At 55.4% G+C, this 27577-nt stretch overlaps 1 protein-coding gene across 15 annotated transcripts in view; it reads left to right on the top strand.

Moving 5' to 3' along the window:
• Nucleotides 1-26475, top strand: part of LOC142358965 (transcription factor 4) — a 245759-nt gene extending 219284 nt beyond the window's left edge. For 10 of the 15 annotated variants that reach the window (XM_075411862.1, XM_075411856.1, XM_075411865.1 and 7 more), the window contains 7 exons: nt 621-697; nt 2865-3068; nt 17882-18017; nt 19935-20097; nt 21662-21891; nt 22292-22434; nt 23081-26475. In XM_075411862.1, the coding sequence (XP_075267977.1) occupies nt 621-697; nt 2865-3068; nt 17882-18017; nt 19935-20097; nt 21662-21891; nt 22292-22428 (947 nt within the window). In that variant the 3' untranslated portion in view covers nt 22429-22434; nt 23081-26475. The remainder of the gene's footprint in view (nt 1-620; nt 698-2864; nt 3069-17881; nt 18018-19934; nt 20098-21661; nt 21892-22291; nt 22435-23080) is intronic. The other 5 variants (XM_075411858.1, XM_075411871.1, XM_075411859.1 and 2 more) reach the window with 4 other exon arrangements.
• The last annotated feature ends 1102 nt before the right edge of the window (nt 26476-27577 follow it).

Below are 27577 nucleotides of genomic sequence, written 5' to 3'. Positions count from 1 at the left end.
CCACAAGGGCATTTTTTTTCCTTCGGCGAACGCTGCTGGAGCCCGGGAGCCCTTCTCTTCCCGCAGGAGCAGGTTCAGAGCGGCGGGCGCGGACCCGCGGGTTTTGGGTCAGACCCTTGGTCTCGCCGGGCCAGAGCAACCCAGAACTCCGCGGCGTGGACCGGAATGTTGCGTGCGGTGCTTTTACTGACCGCTTTGGGGGGTTTTTATTTTTTGATGATTTTGTAAGTTTGCTGGTGGGATGCCGTAAGCGGTGTCTGGAAACCAGGCTGGGCCGGGCTGTGCCGCGGGGCTCCGGCAGCACCCTGCGGCCACGCCGCTTCTCCGTCCAGCGCCCAGATGTTTCCCTCTCCAGCTGCCGCATGAATGCAGCCCTCTATGCGGAGGAGCAGCCCGGGGGGAACTCTGCGGCCTGCATCTACGTGCTTTGCTACAAAATACCTTTGTTTTGGGGTTTTTGTTTTTTTTCCCCCCACCCGTGTGTATTTTGGAAGTTCTCCATATGTCTGCTCTATAGTCTATCTGGAATACGGCATTTACATGTCTACGAAACTGTCCAAAACGTTTAAAAGACATTTTTGTTTGCATAGTTCTAATGGTAATTCCGATTTTACTATTAGCAGGCACAGCTGTTTGGTCTAGAAATGGAGGTCAAGCGTCATCATCTCCCAATTATGAAGGTCCCTTACACTCTTTGGTATGTTTTGATTAGTGACCTCCTCTGCCTCAGTATTTTACTTGCTGTTCTTTCCATTGCTCATCCATTCTTCTCACACAGGTTTTCATTTCGTTAGCGACCGCTATGCCCTCGAACTTGGTTTTACCACCTCTAAAATCGTGTCATGGGTGCTCGAGAGACGTGACGCGGTTGGAGATGCTGCTGGTCGGGGTCTCCTCCTTGACAGGGTGACGAAACGGGGGACGAGGACCCCAGAAAGTGTAGAGGGCGAGCGGGCGGATGGAACGGATCGAGGAGAGAGCGGGAGGGGAAAGCCATGGCGGCTGTCACGCCGCGTCCGTCGGTCCCGCGGAGCGAACGAGGGAGCGCGGCCGATGCGGCAGCGATGCTCCGGAGTCCTCTACCCAGGGAACACCGGCGGGCCGAGCTGGTGGCAGGGAGGGCTGGAGGGACGTCAGCAGGATCCGTCGCCTTTCCTACTGGAAAGATGGCGTAGGAGTTGGGGTTGGCCAAAGGCGCGTTGGGACGGGGGAGAGCTGCGGAGAGCCCGCTCGGCTGGGTGTTGGTCTCGGTTGGAAGCAGGTTGGAAACACCTGACGTGCTGTGCGGTGTAAAATAAATAGTGCTAGAGCTTAAAGTTTCAAAAAAAAAGCCAAGTGGGTAATTCCTGAGGGCACAGCGTTCAACCCCGCTAGCACTGGCCGACGCAGCGGGCCTGTTGGCTTCGTTAGAACTTTGCCGCGGTCGGGAATTAGCACAGACTGGGTTTTTTCTGCCCCAATTCAGAAATCCTTCTCGCGATGGACCGTGGTGTTTTCTAGGCTGGCTGTCTTCCGGAGTTTTTTTTTTTTAGTTATTTTGGTTTGCAGACAGCAGTGGCCTGGTGAAGAAGTTTGCTGGAGAGACCCGTGAGCTCTGCCTGATTATTTTTGCCTAATTATTCTTGCAGCTCAGGTTCCCCAGGGCTTGGGGGCTGTCCTGTTGAGCTTCCCCCTGCCGTATTTAATTCACGAGCAGAGATTTCAGGTCTGCACAGGGCTTGGGCTGGGGGAAGCCGAGCCGGGGGTGCGGAGGGGTTTCTGCGGGCAGTGGCTCCTGCAGCGGGTTGTCCCCAGAGCGGACACTGGGGTCTGGGGTCGTCCCCCAGACACACAGACGCGGGTCCCACCAGCCGTGGGCCGAAGCTGCGAGGTCGCCGTTCCCCCTCGCTGGCTCCTCATCCTCGCCCTGCCGGCGGCACGCCGCGGGGGCTGGTTTTTGGCTGAGCGGGAGCGCGGCGGTCGGGGTTCCTCACAGGCGCTCCCCGGGGCGATGGGTGGGCTGGCGGTCGGGGTGCTGGGAGACGGGGTGGCGAGGGCCCATCCTTCTCCGGCGCGAGGTCGTAGGGACCCCGAGGCTGTTGCAGCTGGGGGGTGCGGAGCAGCCCTGCACCCTGCGCGACTGGTCCATGGGTCGCCGGCCGTAAGCTGCTCAGTGCATTTGTTGCTGAATTTACTGGTGATAAAAAGTGATTTCAGGCTGCGTAGCTGCGGGGAAAAAATCCAGTGAGGGACTGTAGGACCTGGTAGTTTTTCTCTCTCTGTGTGCAATCCTGGGGTTAGGTGGGGGGAGGAAAATCCCGGTCGGAGATTGATCACAATTAGAGGTATATTCGTTTCTTTACTTCTGCTTCTTTTTTATTTTTTTATTATTTTTTTTTTTTAAGTGTCACTAAAACTTTTCAAAGACATAGAGGGCAACATATGTACTGTAATGATTATGTTCATGAGGAATCATTGAACCTGTTGTGCCCATGAAAATCAAAGCTGTACTCGTGTTGACCATGCTCTCTCCTTCCCCACGACGCTAAACATTGCCCTAGGGAAACAAAACCACTCCTTTCCAAAAAAAAAGGAAAAAAAATAAGAAAAAAAAAATAAGAAAAAAAATAAGGAAAAAAAAAAAGAAAAAAAAAAGAAAAATATAAGAAAAAAAAAGAAAAATATAAGAAAAAAAAAAAGGAAAAAAAAGGCCAAAACCAATTAAAAAAAAAAGCCAGGAGGGGGTTGAGAAGGAAGGACTGGCTGTGGGTGACCGTGCCCCCGCGCGCCCCACGCACGCCGGCGGCAGCGCCTCGTGCCCGGCGCTGGGCAGCCCCGCGCGCCTGCTGATGCTTCTTCCCGCTTTGTTTCTCGCACGCCAACAGCAAAGCCGGATCGAGGACCGCCTGGAGAGGCTGGACGACGCCATCCACGTGCTGCGCAACCACGCGGTGGGGCCCGCCACCGCCATGCCGGGCGGCCACGCCGACATGCACGGCTTGATAGGGCCGTCGCACAACGGAGCCATGGCCGGCCTGGGCTCCGGCTACGGCACCGGGCTGCTCTCCGCCAACCGGCACTCGCTCATGGTAAGCCGGCCGGGAGGAAGGGTGGGTGGGCGTGGGGGTGTGCGTGTTGGCGGGGGGAGCGATGCCGCCGTGCCTTCGCGCCGTGGTACAGCCGCCGTCGCGTGTAGGCGCGTTTCACTGGTGGCGTTGGCTGCACCCGCTGCTGCTCGTCGCCCGCCGGTGCCCACGGCTCTTGGCGCCGGTGCCGCGCCGCTCGGCGTCCGGCCTCGTGAGCCGTCGCTGCTGACGGCGCTGGGGTCGGGACCGGCAGCCCCGCGGTGCAGCGAGCGCAGCGGCGAGGTCGGTCTCCGCTGTGCAGTCCGTGGGGCCGGCGGCACGGCCCGCGTCGTCCCCGCTGCGTGGCGGGGGCACGAGGAGGCGGGAAGCCTTCGGCGCTTCGCTTATTCTTTGTCTTCCAGGCCAGGCGAGCGTAAAGCCCCTGCCCCTACCCAGGTCCTGAAATGCTTTTCAGCCTGCAGAGAGGTTTCGGTAGCGTTGCGGTTCGCTCGGGACCCGCCGCTTGCCGGGGACGCTGGGCGCGGTTCGTAGCGTACGGCCCCATCTTGGCACGTGGGCTGGAGAGGGTTTACGAAACGGGAGGTAATCCCGTCCCGGCTTTAAACACGTGCTTAAACTCGGGGGGGAGGAGGTAGTTGCGGGGTAGAGCTGCGCGTGCGGGCAGCGGCGTGCGTTGCCCTCTGGATTACGCGGCCCTTCTCCGGCGTGAAGCAGCCGCTGCGCTGCCGCCCGGCTCCGCGCTGGGTGTCGGGGGCCACGCTGGCCTTGGCCGTGCAGGCACCGTGGAGGTCTCTGCGACAGGCACCTGGCACTTCCCAAATGAAATATTTTGGCAGTTGCTTTCTCTCTTGCAAAGGACAAAAGTGTCTCTTCATTTTTTTATTTTGAATATGCCGCAAAAATCGTAAGGAAAACCATTTCACGCAGCGCGTTCGAGCCTGCAGGCATCTGAAGGTCCCACAGCAGAAAAGCAACGGGCCCGCAGGAGCTGCGACGCGGCACCTCTCGGTTCGGAAGCGGCCACGTTGCGCCGGCGCAGGGCTGGGCTCGGTCACTGCCACCTTCAGCGGGATTAAAAGGCAGTCGGTGTTGTACTTCCAAACCTCACGCCAGAACCAGAGTTGCTTACTCACACGTGGGATGGAGGAAGGGTGCGAGGAAGCAATCTGGGTGGTGTTTGCAGATGGGTCGAGCTATTTAGGTTAACGAGGATGAGGGGAGAGAAAGGGACCTGGCGGCTCCACCTCCAGTTTGCTGCTGCACGGCGCTGCGGAGGGCTGGGGCTTGATCCCCTGCTCGTCCCACATGCGAGGCAGGGCAGGTGAGGAGAAGGAATTGCAATTCACCGTATACATACAGGGAGGAGAGCGTATGCCTCTGCTAGTCGCGGGGAGATTTCTCCTCGGTGTGCCAGAATCCCTAAAAACGAGGCCAAAAACCGATTTAGTTGCGAAGGGGCACCAAACCCGACGCAGTAGCGGCGTATGACTCGGGTATATATATTTATATACGTATATTTGTGTGTGTGTGCCTTCCCTGGAGCGGTCGTCTGTTTGGGTTTTCCTAGCTCAGAAAAGCGTAGTGGAATGAGGAGGATTCCGGGGACGAACAGCGGGAGCGATTGCGAGCGCGGAAGGGTTTTCCTGTGGAGGGAGGCTGAACAGATTGCGGTGATTTTGCGGAGGGAGGAGATGAATAAGAGGCGATAAAATAGAGGAACGCAGAATAACGGACAGCACAGAGAAGGTAAATCTCGCTCTCCTATTCAGCCCGCCTTATAATTAAAGAACAAGGGGACATTCAGTCAACCTGACAAAAAGAAATACTTTTTATTCGCCGCACAGTGACCTGTGAAATTCGTTGCTCCAAGACGGAATCAAGGCCAAGTGTTCAGAAGCATTCCAAATAGGATTAGGCATCGTATGGAAAATGCAAACATTTAGAGTTTTGCTTGGCGGGGTTCAGACGGGATTCCTCCTTTTTTTTTTCCACAAGGGAAGGAAAAAATAAGAAAGAAAGAAAGAAAAACTTTGATGCCCGAGAGTGAGCCAACTGCTCGGGGAAGGAGGGAGCTTCTTCTGGTGGCCAATTATTTGGTAATTACCGCGTTCCCCGCTCGGCTGCGCGCCGGGGATGCTGTCGCGATAGTCGGCTGGGTGATTAGAAGATAACGAGCCCGTCGCGGTGCGGAGGGCATGGCTTTGTTCGGCAGGGCCGTCCCGTGCCCTGCTCGCGGCGACCGGGGGGTCTCGGGCTGGTCCAGCTGGGCTGGCCGTGCTCCGGCCGCTCTCCACCCCACGCTGGGGACGACTCCGGCCGCCTCGGCACGCTCCGAGGCCACGGTTTGGGGTCGGGGCTGGGGTGCTGAGCGCCATCCAGAGCCTCCGCAGCTGAGGTCCGCTGTCTGGTACTGCAGTTAAAATATCCCAGCTGCCTCCTGCTTCCCCCCGGCCAGAAAAAGTTTGCTTTTCGGGTGTCTTTACCCAGACCAAAGCATTCTCCAACCTTCAGACGTGCCCGCGTACGATGCCCTAAGCTAAATATTTGCCCGTGGTTTTGTGTTGCGTCACGTTATTAAAATGCAAGGTCAGGTGTTGAAATTAAGCACCTGAGAAAGGAAAATAAAGGAGGTTTTGTCGATGGCTTTTATTGGGGCGGCTCGGTGACAGGCTCTGCTCCTCGTTAAATGCAGCGTTGCTGAAAGCGACTCCGTCGGGGGGAAAATACCGTTAAAAGCCGCGACGGAGCCTGCGCCGTGCGCAGATTCCCCCAAAAAAATGTGAAGTGTTAACCGAAAATGGGCTGGTGAAAGGCTCCGAGAGGTAAAGAGATGCTTTTTCAGCAGCTCGGTTAAATCCATCTCCTCGCCCCTTCCCCAATAAAATTAGCATGAAGCAGACGTTGTTTTGCTCTCGGTGGCAGTTGCTGAGAATTCACCAAAGGAAATTCGAGATTGTAATTCAGCTTGGCCTCAGGTAATATGTTAAATACACTTGGGATACATAGAATCTAAGATTTGAGTTTGTGCAAAGCTATTTTTTCCTCCAGTGTTTAAACAATACGGCTTCTAATGAAGAAATCTGGCTTTGTTAAAAGCCAGAGCTGTGACTTGCGACTGTTCCTGCGTGTCTGCTCTCGATCGAGAGGAAAGAGCTTAATTTCTGGAGCTTGGTTCGCTTGGCGTCCGTGAAACGGACGCGGCGTGCGCCCGGGGCATCGCTTCCGAGACGGCTGGTTCCAGAAACACGTCCTCCTCGCTTCAATCCCGGACGGAGGCGAAGTTAGATTTAAAAAAAATAACCCAAAAAAAGCGGTGAAGATGCGAAAGTGAAACGCGTCGGGGGGGGGGGGGGGGGGGGAAATCCTTTGGGGTTTTCGGAACGCGGAGGCGCTGGGTTTTGCGGGAGCGGTGCGGGGCGGTGGGGTCCGTCCGGACGCTGCCGGAGGGATGCGTGGTGGGAGGATGGGACCTCCCAGAGCTGCGAGCGAGCCGGGGACGTTCGCCCGCGGCAGGCAGCGCCCGGGCGGCGTTACTCACTGTCTGAAAGCGTCGCTTGGGCGAAGGCGTCGGGCCTGAGGATTCCTGTCGGAAAACTGGGATGAATTTGGAAGTGGAAAGAGGAGAACAAAGGAAATAGTTTGGGAGTGGAGTCAGGCTGAAGTTGGCCTTTGACCGGCTGATGCATTCCACGCTGAAAAGGAAGTTGAAGGGGGGGGAAATTTAAAAAAAAAAAAAAATAATAAAAAATCAAGGAGGATACTGGTAATGTTTTCCACATTTGAATTTTAATACATGAAACAGGCTATAAAAGGCTGGCCAGCTGCAGTAAATAAAGTAGCAGTGGGAGGTGCGGGCCGGAAGCTTGTCGAGAGCGCTGGGGGAAGCGGCCGTGCCCACCGTGCACCTCCGCGCCCTGCCCGCGCTCCCTGCCCATGTTCCCTGCCTGCGTGCCCTGCCCTGCCCATGCTCCCTGCCCGCGCTCCCTGCCTGTGCTCCCTGCCTGCGTTCCCTGCCTGTGTTCCCTGCCTGCGTTCCCCGACTGCGTTCCCTGCCCGTGCTCCCTGACTGCGTTCCCTGCCTGCGTTCCCTGCCCGCGCTCCCTGCCCGCACTCCCTGCCTGTGTTCCCTGCCCGCACTCCCTGCCCATGCTCCCTGCCCTACCCACGTTCCCTGCCCGCACTCCCTGCCTCCATTCGCTGCCCTGCCCGCACTCCCTGCCCACACTCCCTGCCTGCACTCCCTGCCCTGCTTGCACTCCCTGCTTGCACTCCCTGCCCTGCCCGCACTCCCTGCCCGCGCTCTTTGCGTGCGTTCCCTGCCCTGCCTGCATTCCCTGCCTGTGTTCCCTGCCTGCATTCCCTGCCCATGTTCCCTGCTCTGCCCGCGCTCCCTGCCCATGTTCCCTGCCCTGCCTGTGCTCCCTGCCTGCATTCCCTTGCCCATGCTCCCTGCTATGCCCGCGCTCCCTGCCCGTGTTCCCTGCCTTCATTCCCTGCCCACGCTCCCTGCTCTGCCCGCACTCCCTGCCCGTGCTCCCTGCCTGCATTCCCTGCCCATGCTCCCTGCTCTGCCCGCGCTCCCTGCCCATGTTCCCTGCCCTGCCTGTGCTCCCTGCCTGCATTCCCTGCCCGTGTTCCCTGCCCACACTCCCTGCCTACATTCCCTGCCCTCCCTGCCCACGCTCTCCCTGGCGCAGCAGACGTGCACCTTCCCTCCCCAGACAAAACCAGGGCCGGGCCGGGTCGGATGCTGCGGGGAGCGGGCAGCAAGTGCTGGGGTGCGGGTGACGGGGCCGGGCTCCCAGCCGTGCGGCTGCCAGCGGGGCTCTGCTGCAGGCTGCCCGAAAAGGGCTTTCGGGTTTTACATCCCCTCGCTGTTTTTTTATTAGTGGCCCAGTAAGGGGAGCGTTTGAGCGTTCACTGATTTTTAGCAGGCCCCTGGAAGTCGGTGGTGTCCCTGTTTCTAATTTCCCCCCGTGCCGTGAGCAAGCGGGCGCGCGTTAATTCGCACCGTTCGCAGGCGCAGCGCATTCGGTACCAGTTTAGCAGCAAACTGGTTTGGCACTGGGAGCCCGGAGGGGCTGCCTGCTGCTTTGCCCCGGCGTGTCCCCAGCCACAGAGCCAGGGTGCAGGAGCTCTGGCGTATTTGGGGGTCGGGGAAGGGGGGTGACCGAGCAGGGGATGGGGAGGTTTGGGTTTCCCGTCCCGTCAAACCCGGGCTCCGCGGACACACGTGTGCTCGAGGCGTCCCTTTGGGGCTATCGGTGACGTCGAAATCAAGGCCATACAGGAGGATTTGTGGGGTAATGAAAATGGAGGCAGCCTCCCGGTGCCGGACGCGTGAAGCCGGCACGGAGCCGCCCCAGCCAGCCGCAGAGGAGCCCCGGGGAAGGGGCCGGAGCGGCGTGGGGACGGGGACGGCGTGGGGCTCGCTGTCAGGCTGCCCGTGGCCGTTCTCCCTCCGTCAGGGGCTTCGAGGCCGAAGTTTTAGAAGTCACAGGTCAAGAAGTTGGAGTTTGGGCTGGTTGAACGTGGCCATCTCCATCTCTCAGGGGCGTGAGCTAAGCGTGTGTTTCCAGCTCGAGCGGTGAATTTCCTGGCTTTCCGCAGCTCCTGTTGTTTCAGAGGTTCTGTGGATTGCGGGGATTTGATCGTAACGTTTCAGATTGAGTCGCAGAAAACAGCAGAATGCGAACTTCTGCGCGGGACTCGTAGAAGACACGTGTGTCTTCTGCAGCGGTGCACGAAGGTATCGATGGAAATCACTGTAAGCCAGAAACTGGGAGACGTTCTTCTCAAGACGGGGCTCGGCACCCCGTCGGCCAGCCGGCACGCTTCGCACGAGGGCCCACGGGAAGGGAGCCCGTTCGTGTGGGTTGGTTTTTTTTTTTTTTTACATCCACATTAAACTTACTGACGGAATTTTCCACCCCTAGGAATTAAAGCAGCAGCTCGTGAAGTAATTCGGTTATGTCACTGGTACATAAACAAAAAGAGTCGAGCGACTTGGCGTGATTTAAAAGGCAAAGTTTGGCTTTTGCTGTTTTGTCTCGCCGTCTTTTTCTCTGCTGGCTTTGTAGCACAGTCGTAGCTGCCGTGTCTGTGGTTTGCTTTGCCTGACTGTGTATTTTAGTTAGCAGGTATAATATAAATTAAAAAAAACAAAACTGGGCAGAATGACCTTACTGGAACGAAGTCTGACGTAACAGGCACCAGTGTAGGGTTTTTATACAAGCACCGTTCTCTGCCTAATTGCTTGACGTTCCTAGCGCCGCGCAGTCACAGCCTTTATCACATTTTTAAGTGATTTTCGAGCTATAAACTTCATTTTGACCAGCAGAGAAACCGCTGACGCCTTTTCTGGCGAGTGCTGTCCTCGCACAGCGGCTCCGTTCATTCCCGGGCAGCTCGTTAGGCGCTTGGCGCAGACCCCGCCGGGTTCGCTCGCGGGTGCGGGTCCCGGGGTGCGGGTCCCGGGGCAGGGGTCGCCCACCTGATGCTCTGGACAGGACCCTGGAACTGGGTATCGAAATAAAGCGTCCGGGGCACGCGGGCTTGCTCGCAGCGTGGTTTCCTCCCCTCCCTCCCCGGCCGTTCAGCGAAGAAGAGTTAATATCCTTAATCCTGTGCTTTAGGACCCTTTATATCTCCGGATTTAGCCAATACTTAAGTGAATCACCGTCTCTGTTGGAGAGAAATCGCAGGGATTATTTCCGCGACTTCGCTCCGACGGCCGTGCCAACCCCGTGCTCGCCGTAACGCGTCGCAACCGGTCCGTTGCCCTCACACCGCTGCGCTTATCTCCGGCGGTGGGGAAGCGGAGCCGATGAAGCGTGGGAGCTGGGGATGAGTTAGGGGCGAGCGGTGCTGGGGTCCCGGCGCCCGGGTCGGTCTGGAAGGGCGAGCGGCCGGGCAGGCACCAGGCAGCGCAGCTCAGCCGGCGGCATCGACGGGCTGGAAGTCGGCTTTTCCCACCCAGAACCAAAGCCAGACCTCCCCCCCGCCGAGCTGGGGGGACCCCCCGGCCGCCCGTGCTGCCGTGGCCCGGTGTCCTGGCCTCGCCTGGGGACGTGGCGCTGGCGCTTTGTTCCCTCCATCGTTTCCTTCCCCTTCCTTTCAGCGGCAAAGCCCAACTTCCAGCCCCGTTTAAATGGCTTTTGCATACAACTGGCTCCCAAGCAGCCCTTGCGGAAGGTATTTGGCGAGCTGCGTAGTGCTCGGCGCTGCTTTTTTTCTGTAGAAAAAAAACCGTGAACTTTGCTTTTTTCCTGCTTTAATGCCACTCTTAATGTCTTCTTTTTTTGTTGTTTTTTTTTTATTAAATCCTTTCTTATGCTTTTGATCTTATTTATAGCTGAGCCACTGGTCATATGGAAACTATTATTGTATAGCATGGAGATGAAAGACTTCGGCGCAGTTAAATAAGAGTGAATAATTTGGACCAATAATACGCACGTACAGTGAGAGACCGTTTGTGTCGGAGTGCCCTGCGCCGTTCCCTTTTTAATAGAGAGCTTTGTCAGGGCTTTGCACAAATCTGCTTTCTGTCAGACTTCTAAACTCTGACAACATTGAACACATGTTAACATGCATCGCCTTACGCCTTTCGTGCCGCGTGTTTTTATTTATCTAATTGGGGAGCACAAGGTCATCGCTTGTAAAAGGGCAGAGCACGCTGCTCGTCGCGTTCGTTGGCGAGGCGGGCAAGGTGGGAAGAGCCCCTGGCCAAGCACAGCCCGAAGCTCTGCTCCCAGCTGGCGGTGAACGATTCTCCTGCGTGTTTGCAAAGTGACTCGTGGGCGTGAGGGCCGGCTCTCGGCACGAGGCGGGTTAACCGGAAGGAACGGGGTGCAACGCTCGTAACCGCAGAGGAAAGCTTGCCCCGTTTTTTACAGCTTGGGTCTGCTCCTTGCCGTGCCCCGACTTCACATGCTCAGCTGTGAGCAATAAAAGAAGCGTTCGTATGGCCGTTGCTCACCGCTGCTTCGGATGCGCTGCTGGGTCGGGTGGGGGCTTTCCTGCTCTGCGGGGTGAAGTTTCCATCGTCATGTACGTGACATGGAGAGAGAAAGCTGGGAGGCTGGAGAGTTGGGCTGAGAGGAACCTGATGAGGTTCAACAAGGGCAAGGGCAGGGTCCTGCACCTCAGGAGGAACCACCCCATGCACCAGTACAGGCTGGGGCTGATCTGCTGGAGAGCAGCTCTGCAGAGAGGAACTGGGTGTGCTGGAGGACAACAGGTTGACCATGAGCCAGCAGTGTGCCCTGGGCGCCAAGAAGGCCAATGGGATCCTGGGGTGCATTAGGAGGAGTGTGGCCAGCAGGTCGAGGGAGGTTCTCCTTCCCATCTACACTGCCCTAGTGAGGCCCCATCTGCAGTGCTGTGTCCAGTTCTGGGCTCCCCAGTTCAAGAAAGATGAGGAGCTACTGGAGAGAGTCCAGTGGAGGGCTACAAGGATGGTGAGGGCACTGGAGCATCTCTCCTAGGAGGAGAGGCTGAGGGAGCTGGGCTTGTTCAGCCTGGAGAAGAGAAGGCTCAGAGGGGACCTTAGAAATGCCTCTAAATATCTGCAGGGTGGGTGTCAGGAGGATGGGGCCAGACTTTCCAGTGGTGCCCAGCGACAGGACAAAGGGCAACGGGCACAAACTGGAGCAGAGGAAGCTCCAGCTGAACCCAAGGAAGAACTTCTTCCCTCTGAGGGTGCCGGAGCCCTGGCCCAGGCTGCCCAGGGAGGCTGTGGAGTCTCCTTCTCTGGAGATATTCCAGCCCCACCTGGACGCGGTGCTGTGCAGCCTGCTGTGGGTGACCCTGCTTGGGCAGGGGTTGGGCTGGGTGACCCACAGAGGTCCCCTCCAACCCCAACCATGCTGTGATTCTGTGATTCAAGACGCGATGCCGCGCTGCGGGCTGTCAGGTGCAGTTGGGGTTTTGTGGGGAGGGTGCGAGGCAGAGGCACCACAGCAGCTTTCCGTGTCGGTGGGTGCCTGGTCACCAGGTGGACTCGTTTTCTCTTCGTGTTCATTGAACACTGAGCATCTCCTGGTCTGTGGGTAGTGGTGGGTGACCCCCCCATGTCCTTCTATGGAAGAATCCATCAGTGCTCAGTGCCAAAGGGAGAATCACAGAATCACAGAATGGTCGGGGTTGGAAGGGACCTCTGTGGGTCACCCAGTCCTGCCCCGTCCGGCCCCTCCGCTGCCCTGGGCATCCGCGCCTGGGGACGGGGTAGCTGCCCAATTCGCTGCCGTACTCCTCACCAGTGACAGAACAGGCATCTCAACAGAACAGTTCCTTGCTAAAAAAGAAGGAAAACCACAATTTTGAAACAAAGGTGAAATGGTGGATTCGTTTCCAGCGTCCCCGCATCGCGTTCTTTATCTGCGTTCACTCCAGGTGTACATCTCCGTCGTGAAATGCTGAGTATTCCAGAAATAATTTCCTCGTGGTGTTTTTAAACAGCGTCCCGTTCTTGATGAAGGCCTCGATCGTGCCGATAATCTGGAATACGCACAGAGTAGCGTAACCGGAAAAACCTGACGTTTCTGCTGAATACCTGTTAGCGTATACAAAAATGAAAATGCAAAGGTGAGAGCAGACAAGGGTTGGCCTTCTTGGAGCTGTTGGAGTTGTTAAAATGCCGTAGAAAACGAATTTAGGTGTGAGCTGAGGCAGCGTCTGCCCGGGTTTCCGTGCCGTGCCCATCTGCCTGGTACCTGTGTCCCTCCAGAGACCTGCACTGCAGGGGCCACGGAACGATTTTGGTCCTTACTCTGGTTTTTATCCCTGCCTCTGGATCACCCTTCTCTGTACTGGTATTTGTTTATCTTCCAGAAGCCTTTTGAACCTTAATAGTCCAAAAAAAGCCCAGGATTTGGGGCTTCTGGTGGTTTTTCCCTTTGGCTGAATGATCTCGAGCGGACTGTACTTCACTCGTAGGTGGACTGAGGATGGATGAGGTGGACTGAGAACTGGCTGAAGGGCAGAGCTCAGAGGGCTGTCATCAGCGGCGCTGAGTCTGGTTGGAGGCTGGTAACTAGTGGTGTCCCTCAGGGGTCAGTACTGGGCCCAGCCTTGTTTAACTTCTTCATCAATGACCTGGATGAAGAGTTAGAATGTACCCTCAGCAAGTTTGCTGATGACACCAAACTGGGAGGAGTGGTGGATACACCAGCAGGCTGTGCTGCCATCCAGCAAGACCTGGACAGGCTGGAGAGCTGGGCAGAGAGGAACCTGATGAGGTTCAACAAGGGCAAGGGCAGGGTCCTGCACCTGGGGAGGAACAACCCCAGGCACCAGGACAGGCTGGGGCTGACCTGCTGGAGAGCAGCTCTGTGGAGAGGGACTGGGAGTGCTGGGGGACGACAGGGTGACCATGAGCCAGCAGTGTGCCCTGGCTGCCAAGAAGGCCAATGGGATCCTGGGGTGCATTAGGAGGAGTGTGGGCAGCAGGGCGAGGGAAGTTCTCCTGCCCCTCTGCTCTGCCCTAGTGAGGTCCCATCTGCAGTGCTGTGTCCAGTGCTGGGCTCCCCAGTTCAAGACAGATGAGGAGCTACTGGAGAGAGTCCAGCGGAGGGCTACGAGGATGGTGAGGGACTGGAACATCTCCCCTACGAGGAGAGGCTGAGGGAGCTGGGCTTGTTCAGCCTGGAGAAGAGAAGGCTGAGAGGGGACCTTAGAAATGCCTCTAAATATCTGCAGGGTGGGTGTCAGGAGGACGGGGCCAGACTCTTTCCAGTGGTGCCCAGCGACAGGACAAGGGGCAACGGGCACAAACTGAAGCCGAGGAAGCTCCATCTGAACATGAGGAAGAACTTCTTCCCTCTGAGGGTGACGGAGCCCTGGCCCAGGCTGCCCAGGGAGGCTGTGGAGTCTCCTTCTCTGGAGATATTCCAGCCCCGCCTGGACGCGGTGCTGTGCAGCCTGCTCTGGGTGACCCTGCTTGGGCAGGGGGTTGGGCTGGGTGACCCACAGAGGGCCCTGCCAACCCTGACCATTCTGTGATTCTGTGTAGGCTTGGGTACTGGGTGTGCCTGGGATGGTGCTTGCAGGGGGGCAGGGGCAGAGATTTGCCCATCAGCAGCAGAGCCCGCTCGTTCCTCCCGTGCTCATGTTAGGGTTTGTTCTTTGTTGGTTTGGTTTTTTTCCACTCCAGTCCCCGGAGTGCTGCAGTAAGGGGCTGTTTAAAGAGATGGAAATAAATAAAATATTAATAGAACTTCAAAGTGAGTTTGATTCTGTAAAGATAAAGTATTATTTATAATCTACACTCCCGGGCTGGGGGGAGCGATCCCTATCTTCGCTCCGCCTCAGGGCAGAGCCGTTGTTTGTACAACAGCCAAACGGGCGGCCCCGCTGGCTGCCGCGGAGCGGGAAGCGGAAAGCGCAGCATCCTCGGCGTCCGCGGCGGTGCCGGGAGCTCCCGCGCCCCGAGCTCGCGGGCGTCACCGCCTTCGGTCCCCAGCACCCCGTGTGGGCCGGGTGTGAGCTCAGCGAGCCGCAGCCCTGGAAAATGGGGGGTCTCAGCCGTCTGCGGCAGGGTGGTGGTGCTCCTGGAGGTCCTGGGCTCCTGGTGACCGCGGCTGGTGGCGTTTAGAGGAGGAAAGGAGACAGCCAGCCTGTTTCAAGGGACATCTTGGTGGTCTCTTTTCCCAGGTAACCAGCGATAGGACAAGAGGCAACGGCCTCAAGTTGCGTCAGGGGAGGTTTAGATTAGATATTAGGAAAAATGTCTTCTCTGAAAGAGTGGATGGGCATTGGAGCAGGCTGCCCAGGGAGGTGGTGGAGTCCCCATCCTTGGAGGGGTTCAAAACACGTGTAGATGTGGCCCTTCAGGACATGGTTTAGTAGGAATGGTGGTGTTGGGTGGATGGTTGGGTGGATGGTTGGACTCGATGATCTTAGAAGTCTTTGCCAAGCTATGATTCTATGATCTGAGGGCTGAAGTTTGCTGGAGAAGTGGTTTTTTGGGTGCCCACGTAGGACAGAGCATCCCACGAGCGGGGAGAACAATGGTGGGGTGGTGGAAACCACAGCGCTTCCAGAACCCAACGCCTGTAGTCCTCTGCTTGGGAGACTACCTGGTGATCTTCGATTATAGAGACGTGTGTGCACGTACACACACACACAAAGGTGTTTGTAGCCTGGTAGAGCTGGAGTTGAAGTCTCTCCGTGTCTCAGAAGATAGACCGTGTGCGGAGAACGAAGTGATGGGGCTGCCTGAATCTTCTTGCAAGCGACTGAAACTGGAGGAAGAAGTTACCCAGGAACACACGCCGTGGGGAGGCCGTCGCGAGGCGGGGGTTTGAGTAGCCGTGGAGTTAGGAGGCGTGGGCCTTGGGAGCAGCCCCTCGCCGGGGCTCGCGGCTCGGGACGCCTGCCTCCCACCCGGAGAGAGGGGAGGGTGGGCTCCAAATCGATCCCGGTGGATAGGAAGTGGTCTTTCTGTCGTGTAGGGTTGGGCTTGCTCACTGAGCAAGGCTGGAATTGGCCAGTTGGCAGGGAAAAAAGCTGCAAGTCTCAACAAGCAAGACTGATCACAGCGTGGGATGTGAAGGAGAAGAGAAGAACCGGCAGTTTTTGTCGTTCGGTTGTGAGACGTGACATAGGTGGTTACCTTCCAGATCTCTTGAGAACCTGGAGGAGAGGGAATGCGAGGAAATCTTTTTTATTTTTTGGAGCCAATATTAAAAACATAAATAAAACTTCGTATCAGAATGTCCGTGGTAAAGCGGTGGTGGACTTTGTGGCACCTTTTCTTTGCATCTGAATTCAACACTTCAGTGTAAAGATCCTCCAAACCATCAGCTTTTGATCGTTGCCCTGTCTGCTTCCTGACATGGTAAAAATCCTCCAAACCATCAGCTTTTGATCATTACCTTGTCTGCTTCTTGACACGGTAAAACGAGAGGTTGGCTTCAAGAAGTCAAGCCAAGTAATCAAGGTAGCCAGGTTGTCCCTCTTCAAGCCGGCCCACCCCACCGGAGGCATCTCCTGTAGTCCCATCGTGGCGGTGGTCCAGGGGAGGAGGTGGGCTGCGGGCTGCCTCTGGGTCCGTCCGTCTGTCCGCACAGGCCGTGAACGGAGCCCGCGGAGGCCGGCGGGGGAAGGGAGGGAGCTGGGATGAGACGTGGCGTCTGTCACAGCTTGATGGCTTCCAGCCGCTCGTGGGGGCTCTGCTCCACGGCGGGTGGTTGGTTGCCAGCCAGAAGTGGTATCCTGTGTTTCTTTGTCTTCACCGACCTCAAAACTTCGTGGTTTTCATAGGGTTGCAGAAAAATGGAGATTGGGGGGGCTTGTGAAGGTGGCCGGGGTGAGACCCCTGCTCGCGGTGGGTCCAGCTCCCGAGCGAGGTCGGTCTGCCCGGGGTCGTGTCCAGCAGAGCTGGGGACCGCTGGGGCTGGGGAGGGACAACCTGTGTCACCGGCATGGGGAGCAATGCTTCTCCTCAGAAGGATGTCACCAAGGTTTTACCGTGCTTTCTCCGCTGAGATTTCCGAAATTAGGACTGCCGAGCTCAGCACCCCGCGACGACTGATTCTTGGGTAACACCAAATAATGCTGGTTCCAGGCTTTTCTTAGGATCTCGCATTTTGAAAATTTCATAAATCTCCACAAGGAGCGAGGTTTTGTCTCTGCAGTTTCGCACTTGCTTTCGGTGATTTGTGTTTTGTCTGGTGGTAGAAGCTTTGCTCGAGTTCCCCTTGGCAGGATTCCCTTTTATCTCCCTCACCGCGGTCTCGGCTTGCTGTTAACAATTACCCTGTATTATCTTGGAAGCCTGATTAGAAACATCCCTCCATCTTTTTATCTGCCCCAGCGCTTACTTTTGGGGGGAATAAAGAGCGATTAACAGCTCTCGGGGGCTGCCCGCACCTTGAGGAGGTGGAGCGCTGAGCTTCCCGTGCGGCCCCGCTGTCTGTCCGTCCGTCTGTCTGTCTGCTGGGAGCGCAGCCAGCCGGCGTCACCGCTCCCGGTGCTTTTATATCAAAGCAAAAGCTGACAATTTTGCTCTTCAGACTCTCAACTCCGCTTGGCGATCTCCGTTAATGAGCGAAGGAGCAGCCCCGCGGCGCGGAGCGTGCCTGGGAGCGGCGTGGAGCGGCGCAGCGGCCGCGTCTCGGCGGCGGCCGCGCTGTCGGCTCCGATGATGGCGTTGCTGGAGTGTTTAATAAAACCTTTTATCGGCGCGTTACCCGGCACGGCGGCGTTGGCAGGGCTGGGGCCCCTGCGGGTTTGGGGCTCGGCGGTTAATGAAATACGGCGAGCGCTGGTTTGGACGGGCCCTCTGGTTTTGGACAGGCAGGTGACACGTCGTTACGGTCGGGGGGGGGGAGCGGGGGCCACGCCGCTCGCTGCCGCTGTCAGAGGCGTAGCTGGCGTTACGGGGATGGGGGGGGGGGAATGGCAGGCCTGCGAAGCTGATCCCCCGAAATGAAAGTCGAATGCCAAATTGAAATTCCTGCAGGATTTCCGATGGCGGTGGGGGAATTGCGAAGCCCGCAATTAAGCATATGGGCATGAAGATAATTGTCAGATCCGTTGGCGGACATGATAGAAGACAGATGGGGAGGAATCGGCGCGCTCGGCTGCGGCACCCCGGGAGACAGTTTGACGTTTTACCTGCCTGAGCCGCTCTGCCGCGTTCGTCGCGCGGCGGGCGGTGCGGTGCGTGGTGCCATCCACGCCCTCTATCGAGACACGGCCCCGTGCCCCCCGCTCGCCGCCCCGCTCCCTCTCCCGGGGTCCCCAGGGTTTGGGGTTCGGCCGGCTTGTCCGGCACCGCGCCGTCTCACCGCCACCTCTCTCCTCGCCGGCAGGTCGGGGCGCATCGTGAGGATGGCGTCAGCCTCCGCGGGAGCCACTCGCTCGTGCCAAACCAGGTCCCGGTCCCCCAGCTGCCCGTCCAGTCCGCCACCTCCCCGGACCTGAACCCACCCCAGGACCCGTACAGGGGTGAGTACCGCTCTGCCGATTCGGCTCCAGGGACCGCGGCTCGGGATCGCGGAACGCTCTGTGTTGGAAGGGACCTTCCAGACCACCTGGTGCCAACCCCCTGCCACGAGCAGGGACATCTTCCACCAGCCCATGGTGCTCAGAGCTCCATCCAACCTGGCCTTGAGCACTGCCAGGGAGGGGGAAACTTCTCTGGGCAGCCTGGGCCAGTGTTTCACCACCCTCATGGTGAAGAATTTCTTCCTTCTATCTAATGTAAATCCACCCTCTTTGAGTTGAAAGCCCTCACCCCTTGTCCTATCACTACATGCCCTTCTCCAGCTTTTATACAAGCTCCTTTCAAGTAGTGAAAGACCACAAGGTCTCCCCGCAGCCTTCTCTTCCCCAGGCTGAGCAGCCCCAGCTCTCCCAGCCTTCAGATCATTCCCAGCTTACCTCTGCACAGTGAGTTTTGATACCAGGGCTGCTTTAAGCAGCAAATTAAAGAGCGTAGAAAACACTGCAGCACGCACGTGAAAAAGCTGCGAGTCTGAGGTGGGAGACTCAGACCTGCGGATTTTCCGCCGCGGTCGCGGCTCTGCCAGGCCCCAGGTGCCTCTCCTTGGCTCGCAAGACACGCCACGCTGTCCCACGTTGGGCAGACCCCGCGGCGGGGTTGCGGCGAGGCAGGCCCCCGAGCACAGCCGGGGTTTGTCGATGTTCCACAAGGTCCTGGCCATTGGTTGCAGCCGAGGCATTTTGATTATTTTAAGAGAAGGACACATTAAAGACTTTTCTTTTTGAGGCGAAGGGAAAGTTAGGTAGGGATTGAAGAACAGGACTAGCAGCTGTGTGTTCTGCTGGACGACAGTTTGACCATGAGCCAGCAGCGTGCCCTGGCTGCCAAGAAGGCCAATGGCATCCTGGGGTGCATGAGGAGGAGTGTGGGCAGCAGGTCAAGGGAGGTTCTCCTGCCCCTCTACTCTGCCCTAGTGAGGCCCCATCTGCAGTGCTGTGTCCAGTGCTGGGCTCCCCAGTTCAAGAAAGATGAGGAGCTACTGGAGAGAGTCCACCGCAGGGCTACGAGGATGAGGAGGGGACTGGAGCATCTCTCCTACGAGGAGAGGCTGAGGGAGCTGGGCTTGTTCAGCCTGGAGAAGAGAAGGCTGAGAGGGGACCTTCGAAATGCCTCTAAATATCTGCAGGGTGGGTGTCAGGAGGATGGGGCCAGACTCTTTCCAGTGGTGCCCAGTGACAGGACAAGGGGCAATGGGCACAAACTGAAGCAGAGGAAGCTCCAGCTGAACCCGAGGAAGAACTTCTTCCCTCTGAGGGTGACGGAGCCCTGGCCCAGGCTGCCCAGGGAGGCTGTGGAGTCTCCTTCTCTGGAGATATTCAAGACCCACCTGGACGCGGTGCTGTGCAGCCTGCTGTGGGTGACCCTGCTTGGGCAGGGGGTTGGGCTGGGTGACCCACAGAGGGCCCTGCCAACCCCGACCATCCTGTGATTCTGTGATTCTGTCCTATGCCCCCTTCCATGGCTGCTGGACGTGCGGGTCTGGGCAAGATCACAAGCCCTCTGCCCATTCTGTAAAACGCAGGTGATGTCCTCTGCTACCAGGCAGCTCAGAACTCCTTCAGGTGCAGGAATCCACTTTTCCCTGGGACTCCAAGCTCTTCCTTTCTTCCCAAGCCCTTCCTGGCGGCAGGAGCTCGGGGTGGGGGCACGAGCCGGCTGCGCGGTCCCTGCGGCTGCGGTGCTGCTGAGCCCGCGGTGCGTGGGCAGCGAGCCCTCACCTGCTCTGCGGGTGGAGGAGTGGAGCCGGACCCCTGACCCGGGGCTGCGCCGCGGGTCACCCTGCGTGGGGACGCGGCTGCGGACCCTTCGGGCGCTGGGTTAGGCGCTGCTTGACAGCTCGTCGCTGTGTTCTCTCGCAGGCATGCCGACCGGACTGCAAGGGCAGAGCGTCTCCTCGGGTAGCTCCGAAATCAAGTCTGACGACGAGGGAGACGAGAACCTCCAGGACACAAAGTCTGCGGAGGACAAGAAACTAGAGGATGACAAGAAGGATATCAAATCAATTACTAGGTCAAGATCTAGGTAACAGTATATAATAGTGTCGCTTCATTTAATTCCTTTACTGGATTTCGATGAAGTGAACAGCACAGGAGGAAACTGTGAGGTTTTTTCCTGGCAGGTAAAAGCACAGCCGAAGCGGAACGGTGTGGCCATTCTGGCAGTGCCGAGTACCTTTCTGGTACCTGTGCTCCGGGACGTCCTCAGATTGGAACAAGTCACAAAATGGGACGCTGAGCAAGTTCTCTGCCACCCGTAAAGAAATCTAAAATGTGCGCCTTAGGCTGTTGCTCCTCTCCGGCTGTGCTTGGAAATTGGAATACACTGGGGATTTTCATCTCTTAAAAAATGTGCCCACGAGGTGACCACACCTGCGTCTGAAATGACAAACCGTGGGTTTATCTCAGAAAGAAATCTCTCATTCCCAGTCCTCGATTGCTGTAAAGCTCTAGGGCTCCCTAGGCTGGAGCAGAGGGTTTAGAGGGCTTGGCTTGGCATCTGCTTTATAAATTTTGGGGGAGTGGTAGCGAAGTCGTAGCTGGATTTGACCATCTGGGAGCTCGTGCCTGTGCGCTGAAGGTGAGCCGTGTCTGTGGGTGCTGCAAACGCGAAGCTGAGCGAGGGACGGCCTTTCCTGCTGGCCCTGGCGTTTGCCAGCAGCTCAGCACCCGACGTGCAGCCGGGCGCTGCCGGTGCTCGGCGTCAGCGGCCGAGTCCCAGGCGACGCTGCCAAAACCCCCCCGACGCTGAAAGCCGGGCACAGCACGGGGGCTTGTTCAAAGATGACGGGCAGCGTCCTGCCGCCTTGTCCCCTTCCACGCCCGGTTCTCCGCGCTACCGCCGCGCCGAGGTGAGTCGCGTCCGAGCGGCCCCCGACGCGGACCTCTCAGGCCGGCGCTCGCCGGAGCTGGAGACGTTAATTACTCTCACGTCTCTTACGACGGGAGAGAAGATAACGACGCTCGAGATTCTCTCTGAACCAATGTGTTGAAGTAGCCGTGTGTAGAAGCGGGGCTCTCGTGTGCATTCACGATGCGGGAAGAGGAAGGCGCCTTGGTGCTGATGGGGGGTGATCGCAGTTCTGGTTAATTCAGCAAATCCGCTGTCGCTGATGCCTATTTACGTGGGGTTTGGAGCTTTTGTAGCCTAACATTTTTGCTTTTAACAGCCTTGCAGCTTTAAAAGGTTACTCCTGATATTTAGTTAAACGTCTAAATCCACGTTAGTCCTGCTGAAAATATATTACTCCATTTGCATCACCGATTCCAATGACACAGTGCCGGTGACTCACCGGTGGGTGTGTTTTCCATTTAAAATCATCATTTTACCTGGGTGGAAGGCAGTTAAAATACCCAAAGTCCTGCCTTGCAGAATGTAGAGCTTCGTTACAAACCAGGGCTTTACTCGGTGTAAAATTAAAGGGGGCTGAGCGATGCACAGGCGTGGTGGAACAGCAAAGAAGAACCGCCCGGGAGGTGTCTGGTGGTGACTTGTAGCCCTGGGCTTGGCCAAAGGCTGTTGAAGAAGATCTTTGCGCCGCTTTTTTTTCCACATCATTAGAAAATGATGTGTTCCTTTTGTCTCCCAGCAATAACGACGACGAAGACCTGACACCGGAGCAGAAGGCCGAGAGGGAAAAGGAGAGGAGGATGGCCAACAACGCTCGGGAGCGCCTGCGCGTCCGCGACATCAACGAGGCTTTCAAGGAGCTGGGCCGGATGGTGCAGCTCCACCTGAAGAGCGACAAGCCCCAGACCAAGCTCCTGATCTTACACCAGGCTGTGGCCGTCATCCTCAGCTTAGAGCAGCAAGTCAGAGGTCAGCGTTCCGCCGGGTCTCCTCGCGTCCCACCGCGGGTTTGGCCCTGCCAAGCGCTCCTTGCTGAGTTGGGGGGGAGCCTGGCTGGGGGCACGGGGTGCCCGGGCAAGGGGCAGCACCTTACCCTTGCACCCAGAGCCACCTGGGGTGCTTGCGTTCCTCCGGCCCCGGCCATGCTGCCATCGGTCCTCGGCGTGTTTTGCGCTCGTCAGCGTGATCCCAACTCAACGTTGGGCTTGGCTGCTCCTCGGCGAAGCGCGAGGCCGGAGGCGTTGGCAGCGCTGGCGTTGCAGCCCGCTGGGAAAATAACAATTAATTATCTGAAGTGCCCACGCAACAAACAGACCAGTCAGGTATAAAAATGTGAATTTTCAAACTGTCTTTTGCTTCCATCCAACAGAAAGAAACCTGAACCCGAAAGCGGCGTGTCTGAAAAGAAGGGAAGAAGAGAAAGTGTCTTCAGATCCTCCTCCGCTTTCCCTGGCGGGACCCCACCCCGGGATGGGCGATGCCTCCAATCACATGGGACAGATGTAAAAAAAGGCAAGTTTAGGGCTACGAGGATGAGGAGGGGACTGGAGCATCTCTCCTAGGAGGAGAGGCTGAGGGAGCTGGGCTTGTTCAGCCTGGAGAAGAGAAGGCTGAGAGGGGACCTTAGAAATGCCTCTAAATATCTGAAGGGTGGGTGTCAGGAGGATGGGGCCAGACTCTTTCCAGTGGTGCCCAGTGACAGGACAAGGGGCAACGGGCACAAACTGAAGCAGAGGAAGCTCCAGCTGAAGATGAGGAAGAACTTCTTCCCTCTAAGGGTGACAGAGCCCTGGCCCAGGCTGCCCAGGGAGGCTGTGGAGTCTCCTTCTCTGGAGATATTCCAGCCCCGCCTGGACGCGGTGCTGTGCAGCCTGCTGTGGGTGACCCTGCTTGGGCAGGGGGTTGGGCTGGGTGACCCACAGAGGTCCCTGCCAACCTCAACCATTCTGTGATTCTGTGAAGTTGCCTTGCCGCCGTGCCCCGGGACCCCTGCCCCGCGCCCCCATCCAGCCCCCATCCCGGGCAGACCCACCCCTGAGAAGTGGATTTTCGGGTCGCCCCGATTCGGAGGGCGGTTTTCGGGCGGGCTGCTGCGGGAGGGTGCGGCGACGGACGCGCGGGTCTCCTGGACTGATGGGATTTTTTACTTCTTCCGCAGGTCCAAGTTGCCACATTTCTTCATTTAAGCAAGAGACCACTTCCTTAACAGCTGTATTATCTTAAACCCACATAAACACTTCTTCCTTAACCCCTTTTTTTGTAATATAAGACAAGTCTGAGTAGTTAAGAATCACAGACGCAAGAGATTTCAGCATTCCCGATTATTAAAACCGAGAGGAAAAAAACAAAAAGCAACCACAAACAAAAAAGTGCAACTTGAGGGACGACTCTCTCTAACATATCACGCAGAATGTCGAACGCAGTACGTTACGAGCTGTCAGCGCGCAGCCGAGAGACTGAATGGCAATCTTCTCCACACTGTGGGACAATGCATTTGTGCCTAAACTTCTTTTGGAGGAAAAGAAAAAAAAAAAAAAAAAAAAAAAAAAATATAAGGAATTTGTAAGTCTGAGGAAAAAAAAAGAAAAAAAAAATATTTAATTTAAAATTGTAAACTTGCAATAATGAAAAAGTGTACTTCTGAAGAAAACGAAAAAAAAAAAAGAGCGTTTTTGTTGGTGTGCTAGACAGCTAGTGTTTATACTTACTGGATATGAAAAGGGAAGCTTTGCTGCCCAGATATTTACAAAACCAGCAAACGTCCTAACGAAAACTGAAGCGATGACATTAGCCATTCCTTAGGGTAGGAGGAACAGATGGATCTTATAGACCTATGACAAATATATATATATAAATATATATATAAATATATATGAAAAATTTAGTGAATATGGTAAGCTTTTGTTCATTGGTTTCAGACTTTTTTGCTCCTGTAAAAAAATAGTACTGATTAACTTTTTTAAAAAGAAGATTTTACTGTAAATAAGGGGGTTTTTTTTGTCTGGTTTCTGTCCCTCTCCCCTGTTTTTGTTCTTGTAACCTGTAGTGCCAACTCTGTCTCTGGAGGGGTGGTGCAGGACGAAACGCTGACCCTGACGTTGCTTCTCATCCATAACTAACGTAGAGAGTTGTTTCTTCGGTCTCGGGGGGAAGACAGGACTTGGGGTGCGGCGCCGCGGGCGCGGGAGCGAGCCCCGGGCCGCCCCGCTCGGCCCTTTGTTTTTATTTTTTTTCTTTTTTTTTTTCTTTTTTCCTGGGATTTTCAGAGGTACAAGGTTAGAATGCGACAATGTTACCACTGTGCCTTCCAATGTTTATATCATCGGGAACACGACGTGATCCAAGTGGCTGTGATTAGCGAAGCGGTCCGAGCGTTCCCCGCGCGCGTCGCCCGAGCGGCGCGCAGCGAGGCGGTGCTGAGTACATGGTCAGGGTTGGGGGGGGGGGTTGGGGATCGCGAGTAGCGTGACGGATTCCGGTCGACTTTTTTATTTTTCTGTTGTTCTTCTCTCGTTCGGAAGTGGATTCTTGAAGCGTTGACCACTGGCTGCCTCCTCCTTCCTTTGCGACCGGCCGGTTGCGGTCATCATGCAGCATTACGACAAGCCTTACGAGTCCCGAAGCATTAAGTTGCACTTTCTCCAGGAGGGGTGGTCGTACCAGTATTTCTCTGGCCAGTACGAATGAAGTTTTGAACCTATTGAATAGGAACATAGCTCAACCTACGGCACAGCAGCTCATCAGATAATTAGCTCTGAAGTCCGGGCACAACGGAACCAGCTTCCGTAGCGAATCTCGACAACGCTTGGTGTACAGTGCGGTTAACAGGTAGTGCTCCTAGTTAAGTATTCGTCAGCATCCTTTTGTCTCTTAATTCCAGTTTCTTATTTTTTACAGCCGCACCAACCTGGCATGTATTTGAAATAAAAAAAAAAAAAAAAAAAAAAAAAAAATCTCCCTGTTCGAGTAGATTTTCCACCTATCGACACTGAATAAATGCCATAAATCCATCAAACGGTCTAAATGTTCCATCTGTTCTCCTGTTTTGCCAGTTATATAGTAATGAAAAATACATTTGTAAATTTTATGCAACAAATGGCAAACGTATCATTATTTTGAGATTGTGTATGTAAAAGTTATATTTTTACATGTAGACTCTTGTTATTATGTGTTTTAATACATTGTATCGGGGTTTTTTTTTTTGTTTTGTTTTGTTTATAAAAATCTGTGTGGTTGAAAAAAAGTCTCGTTTAAATGAACTAGCGAGATCCGAGAACCCGAATCCTCTGTTTGTTTCTGAAAACGTAAAGAACAAACCCGGTAGTGACCACGTGCTCACCTTCGACGTCCCCATCCCCATCCGGAGTAGCTGTGTCCGTGCTGGGAACTGTAAATACGTTCAGTCGCGATAGAACTTTCCAGCGCTTTGAGTTGCCGATAAGTTTCTCGAATGTGGAGGTGGATTCGACGGCTAGAGCGGACGCGAGAGGAGGCCGCGCGACGGCTCGGTGCCGGGCGACGGAGGTGCAGGAGGGACGCTGGACGTGGAGCGCGGCTGGCGTCCCCGGAGGGGGCGTGAGGAAGCCGATGATGGCGGCCAGCGGTCCCCGGGCCGGCCGGAGGGCTCCGCTGCTCGGCCCTCCGGACGGCGCGAGGAGCACGATGCCGATGAACAAGCCATATCTTTTGTTTTTTTGTTTGTTTTTTTTTTTCCAGGAGACCTCAGACCCGGCGGACCGCGCTCGGTTCGGGTCTGGCCGAGCGCGCCGCTCGAGCGGGGTAGGGAGCGGCAAGGAGGTCGGCGCCGGGATGCTGAGGACTGTGCTTCTGATAAACGCTGTAAAAAAAATAACCACAAAAAAATAATAATGATAAGACCAACTCCGTGTTTATTGAAACCAATCTGTGGATGGAAAATAAATGACGAGTTTAGTTTCTGGAACTTAAAAAAGAAAGAAGCTTTTCTTGTTCCGCTGGCACGCGGCCGACGTGGAGCGGTGCCGGCGGCTGCGGGGCTCCCCGGCCGGCGCGGGGAGCGATGGCGGCGGCACGTGGCGGGCACGCCGCGGCTCCCGCGCCCTCGTCCCTCCCGGATCGATCACCCGAGGATCCCGGTTTCCAAACAAAAACCCCCACGAGCGTGCGAGCCGCGCTTTTTTCCGCTCTGTCCCGGCCCGGGTGAGGCGAGCGCATCTCGAGCTGCCTTCCCGCGAGGGGGTTGAGCTGGGGGTGCCGCGCCGAGGCGGGGAAGGCTTTTAGCAAGCTGTACCCTTGCGGGAATAAAACCGGGCCGAGAAACTCTCCAGGAAAGAAAGAAATCCCCAATTAGCGGCTTTTTTCCGCGCCGATCCACCTCCACATTGAAGTAATTTATGAACACGCCGCGTAGGGAATCTGTTCGTCGAGAGCTCCTGTACCATTTGTCTTCTGTGTAGCTGCAAGGAACACGAACGTTTGTACAACCGTCAGTCCTACCAGTGATGCAACTTGTACTGATTCAGTCTTCCGAGGGGTCGGGGGGGTTATTTTGGGTTCTTTTTTTAAGGTTTTCTTTTCAGGGGTCGGGCTGGGGGGGAGGCGACGAAGGCGGGCGGTCAGGGAGAGGAGGGGTTCACCCTTGTATCCAGGAGGCAGAGTGGGATCCGTGTCCAAAAGCGAACAATATCGAATATTGCCAGGATTGATGAGATTTCAGCGGAAACAAGCACAAATAGTAAATAAAGAAAGAAGAAATTTAGGAGAAAAAAAAAAAAAAAGGGGGGGGGGGGAAATACAAAGAAAAAAAAAAAGAAAAAGAAAAAAAATTAGTCCACTGGTTGACTGGAAAAAAAAAACAAACCCTAGAGGTGGAATACGATGAATTCCAACACAGCGGGGCGCCGGGGCCCGGGGGGCCCTACCTTTTCCTTTTGTTTTTGTTTGTTTGGTTTTTTTTTTAAAAAAAAAAAAACATGTTCTTTCTCATGGGACTTGAAGTTGATTCATATTTGTGCAGTGCTGGTTTGACCATACTCATTTCAAGTATTATAGACTTATGTAATGGTGAAAATATATGAACTGTGGCCTTTTTCATTCTTGTTACTTGTGATGCAATTAAGTGAAGATAAGAAAAAAAAAAAAAAGCAGAGATTTACCATGTATCAGTGCCTGGCTTTTTGTTATAAAGCTTCGTTTGTCTAGTGCTCTTTTTGCTATAAAATAGACTGTAGTACACCCTAGTAGGAAAAAAAAAAAAACTAAATTTAAAAATAAAAAATATATTTGGCTTATTTTTCACAGGAGCAATCCTTTTATACCATGAATATTACGGAAAAAAAAAAATTGTCAGATTCTGAATATTTCTTCTTTGTAGATTTTTGGAATCATTCTGAGTAAAAGTTTGTTACTTTATTTTACTATTTAAAAGATGTTATTTTACCATGTGTTATTGAGATGAAACTGTACGGTAGCTTTTTTTTTTTTAGTTGTACGTCGCAACGGGGAAATTTTTGCGACTACACATAGCTGCAGCAGTAAAAACGAAAAAAAGAAAGGAAAAAAATGAAAAAAAGGGAAAAATATTAAAAAAAAAACCGAAAAAAAAAAAAAAAAGATGAACAGTTACACCTTGTTTTCAATGTGTGGCTGAGTGCCTCGATTTTTTCATGTTTTTGGT

The sequence above is a fragment of the Opisthocomus hoazin genome, chromosome Z (assembly GCF_030867145.1).
Source record: "Opisthocomus hoazin isolate bOpiHoa1 chromosome Z, bOpiHoa1.hap1, whole genome shotgun sequence".
NCBI lineage: Eukaryota > Metazoa > Chordata > Aves > Opisthocomiformes > Opisthocomidae > Opisthocomus > Opisthocomus hoazin.
Note: the sequence above shows the minus strand (reverse complement) of the source record. Positions and strands in the feature narration are given on the sequence as shown.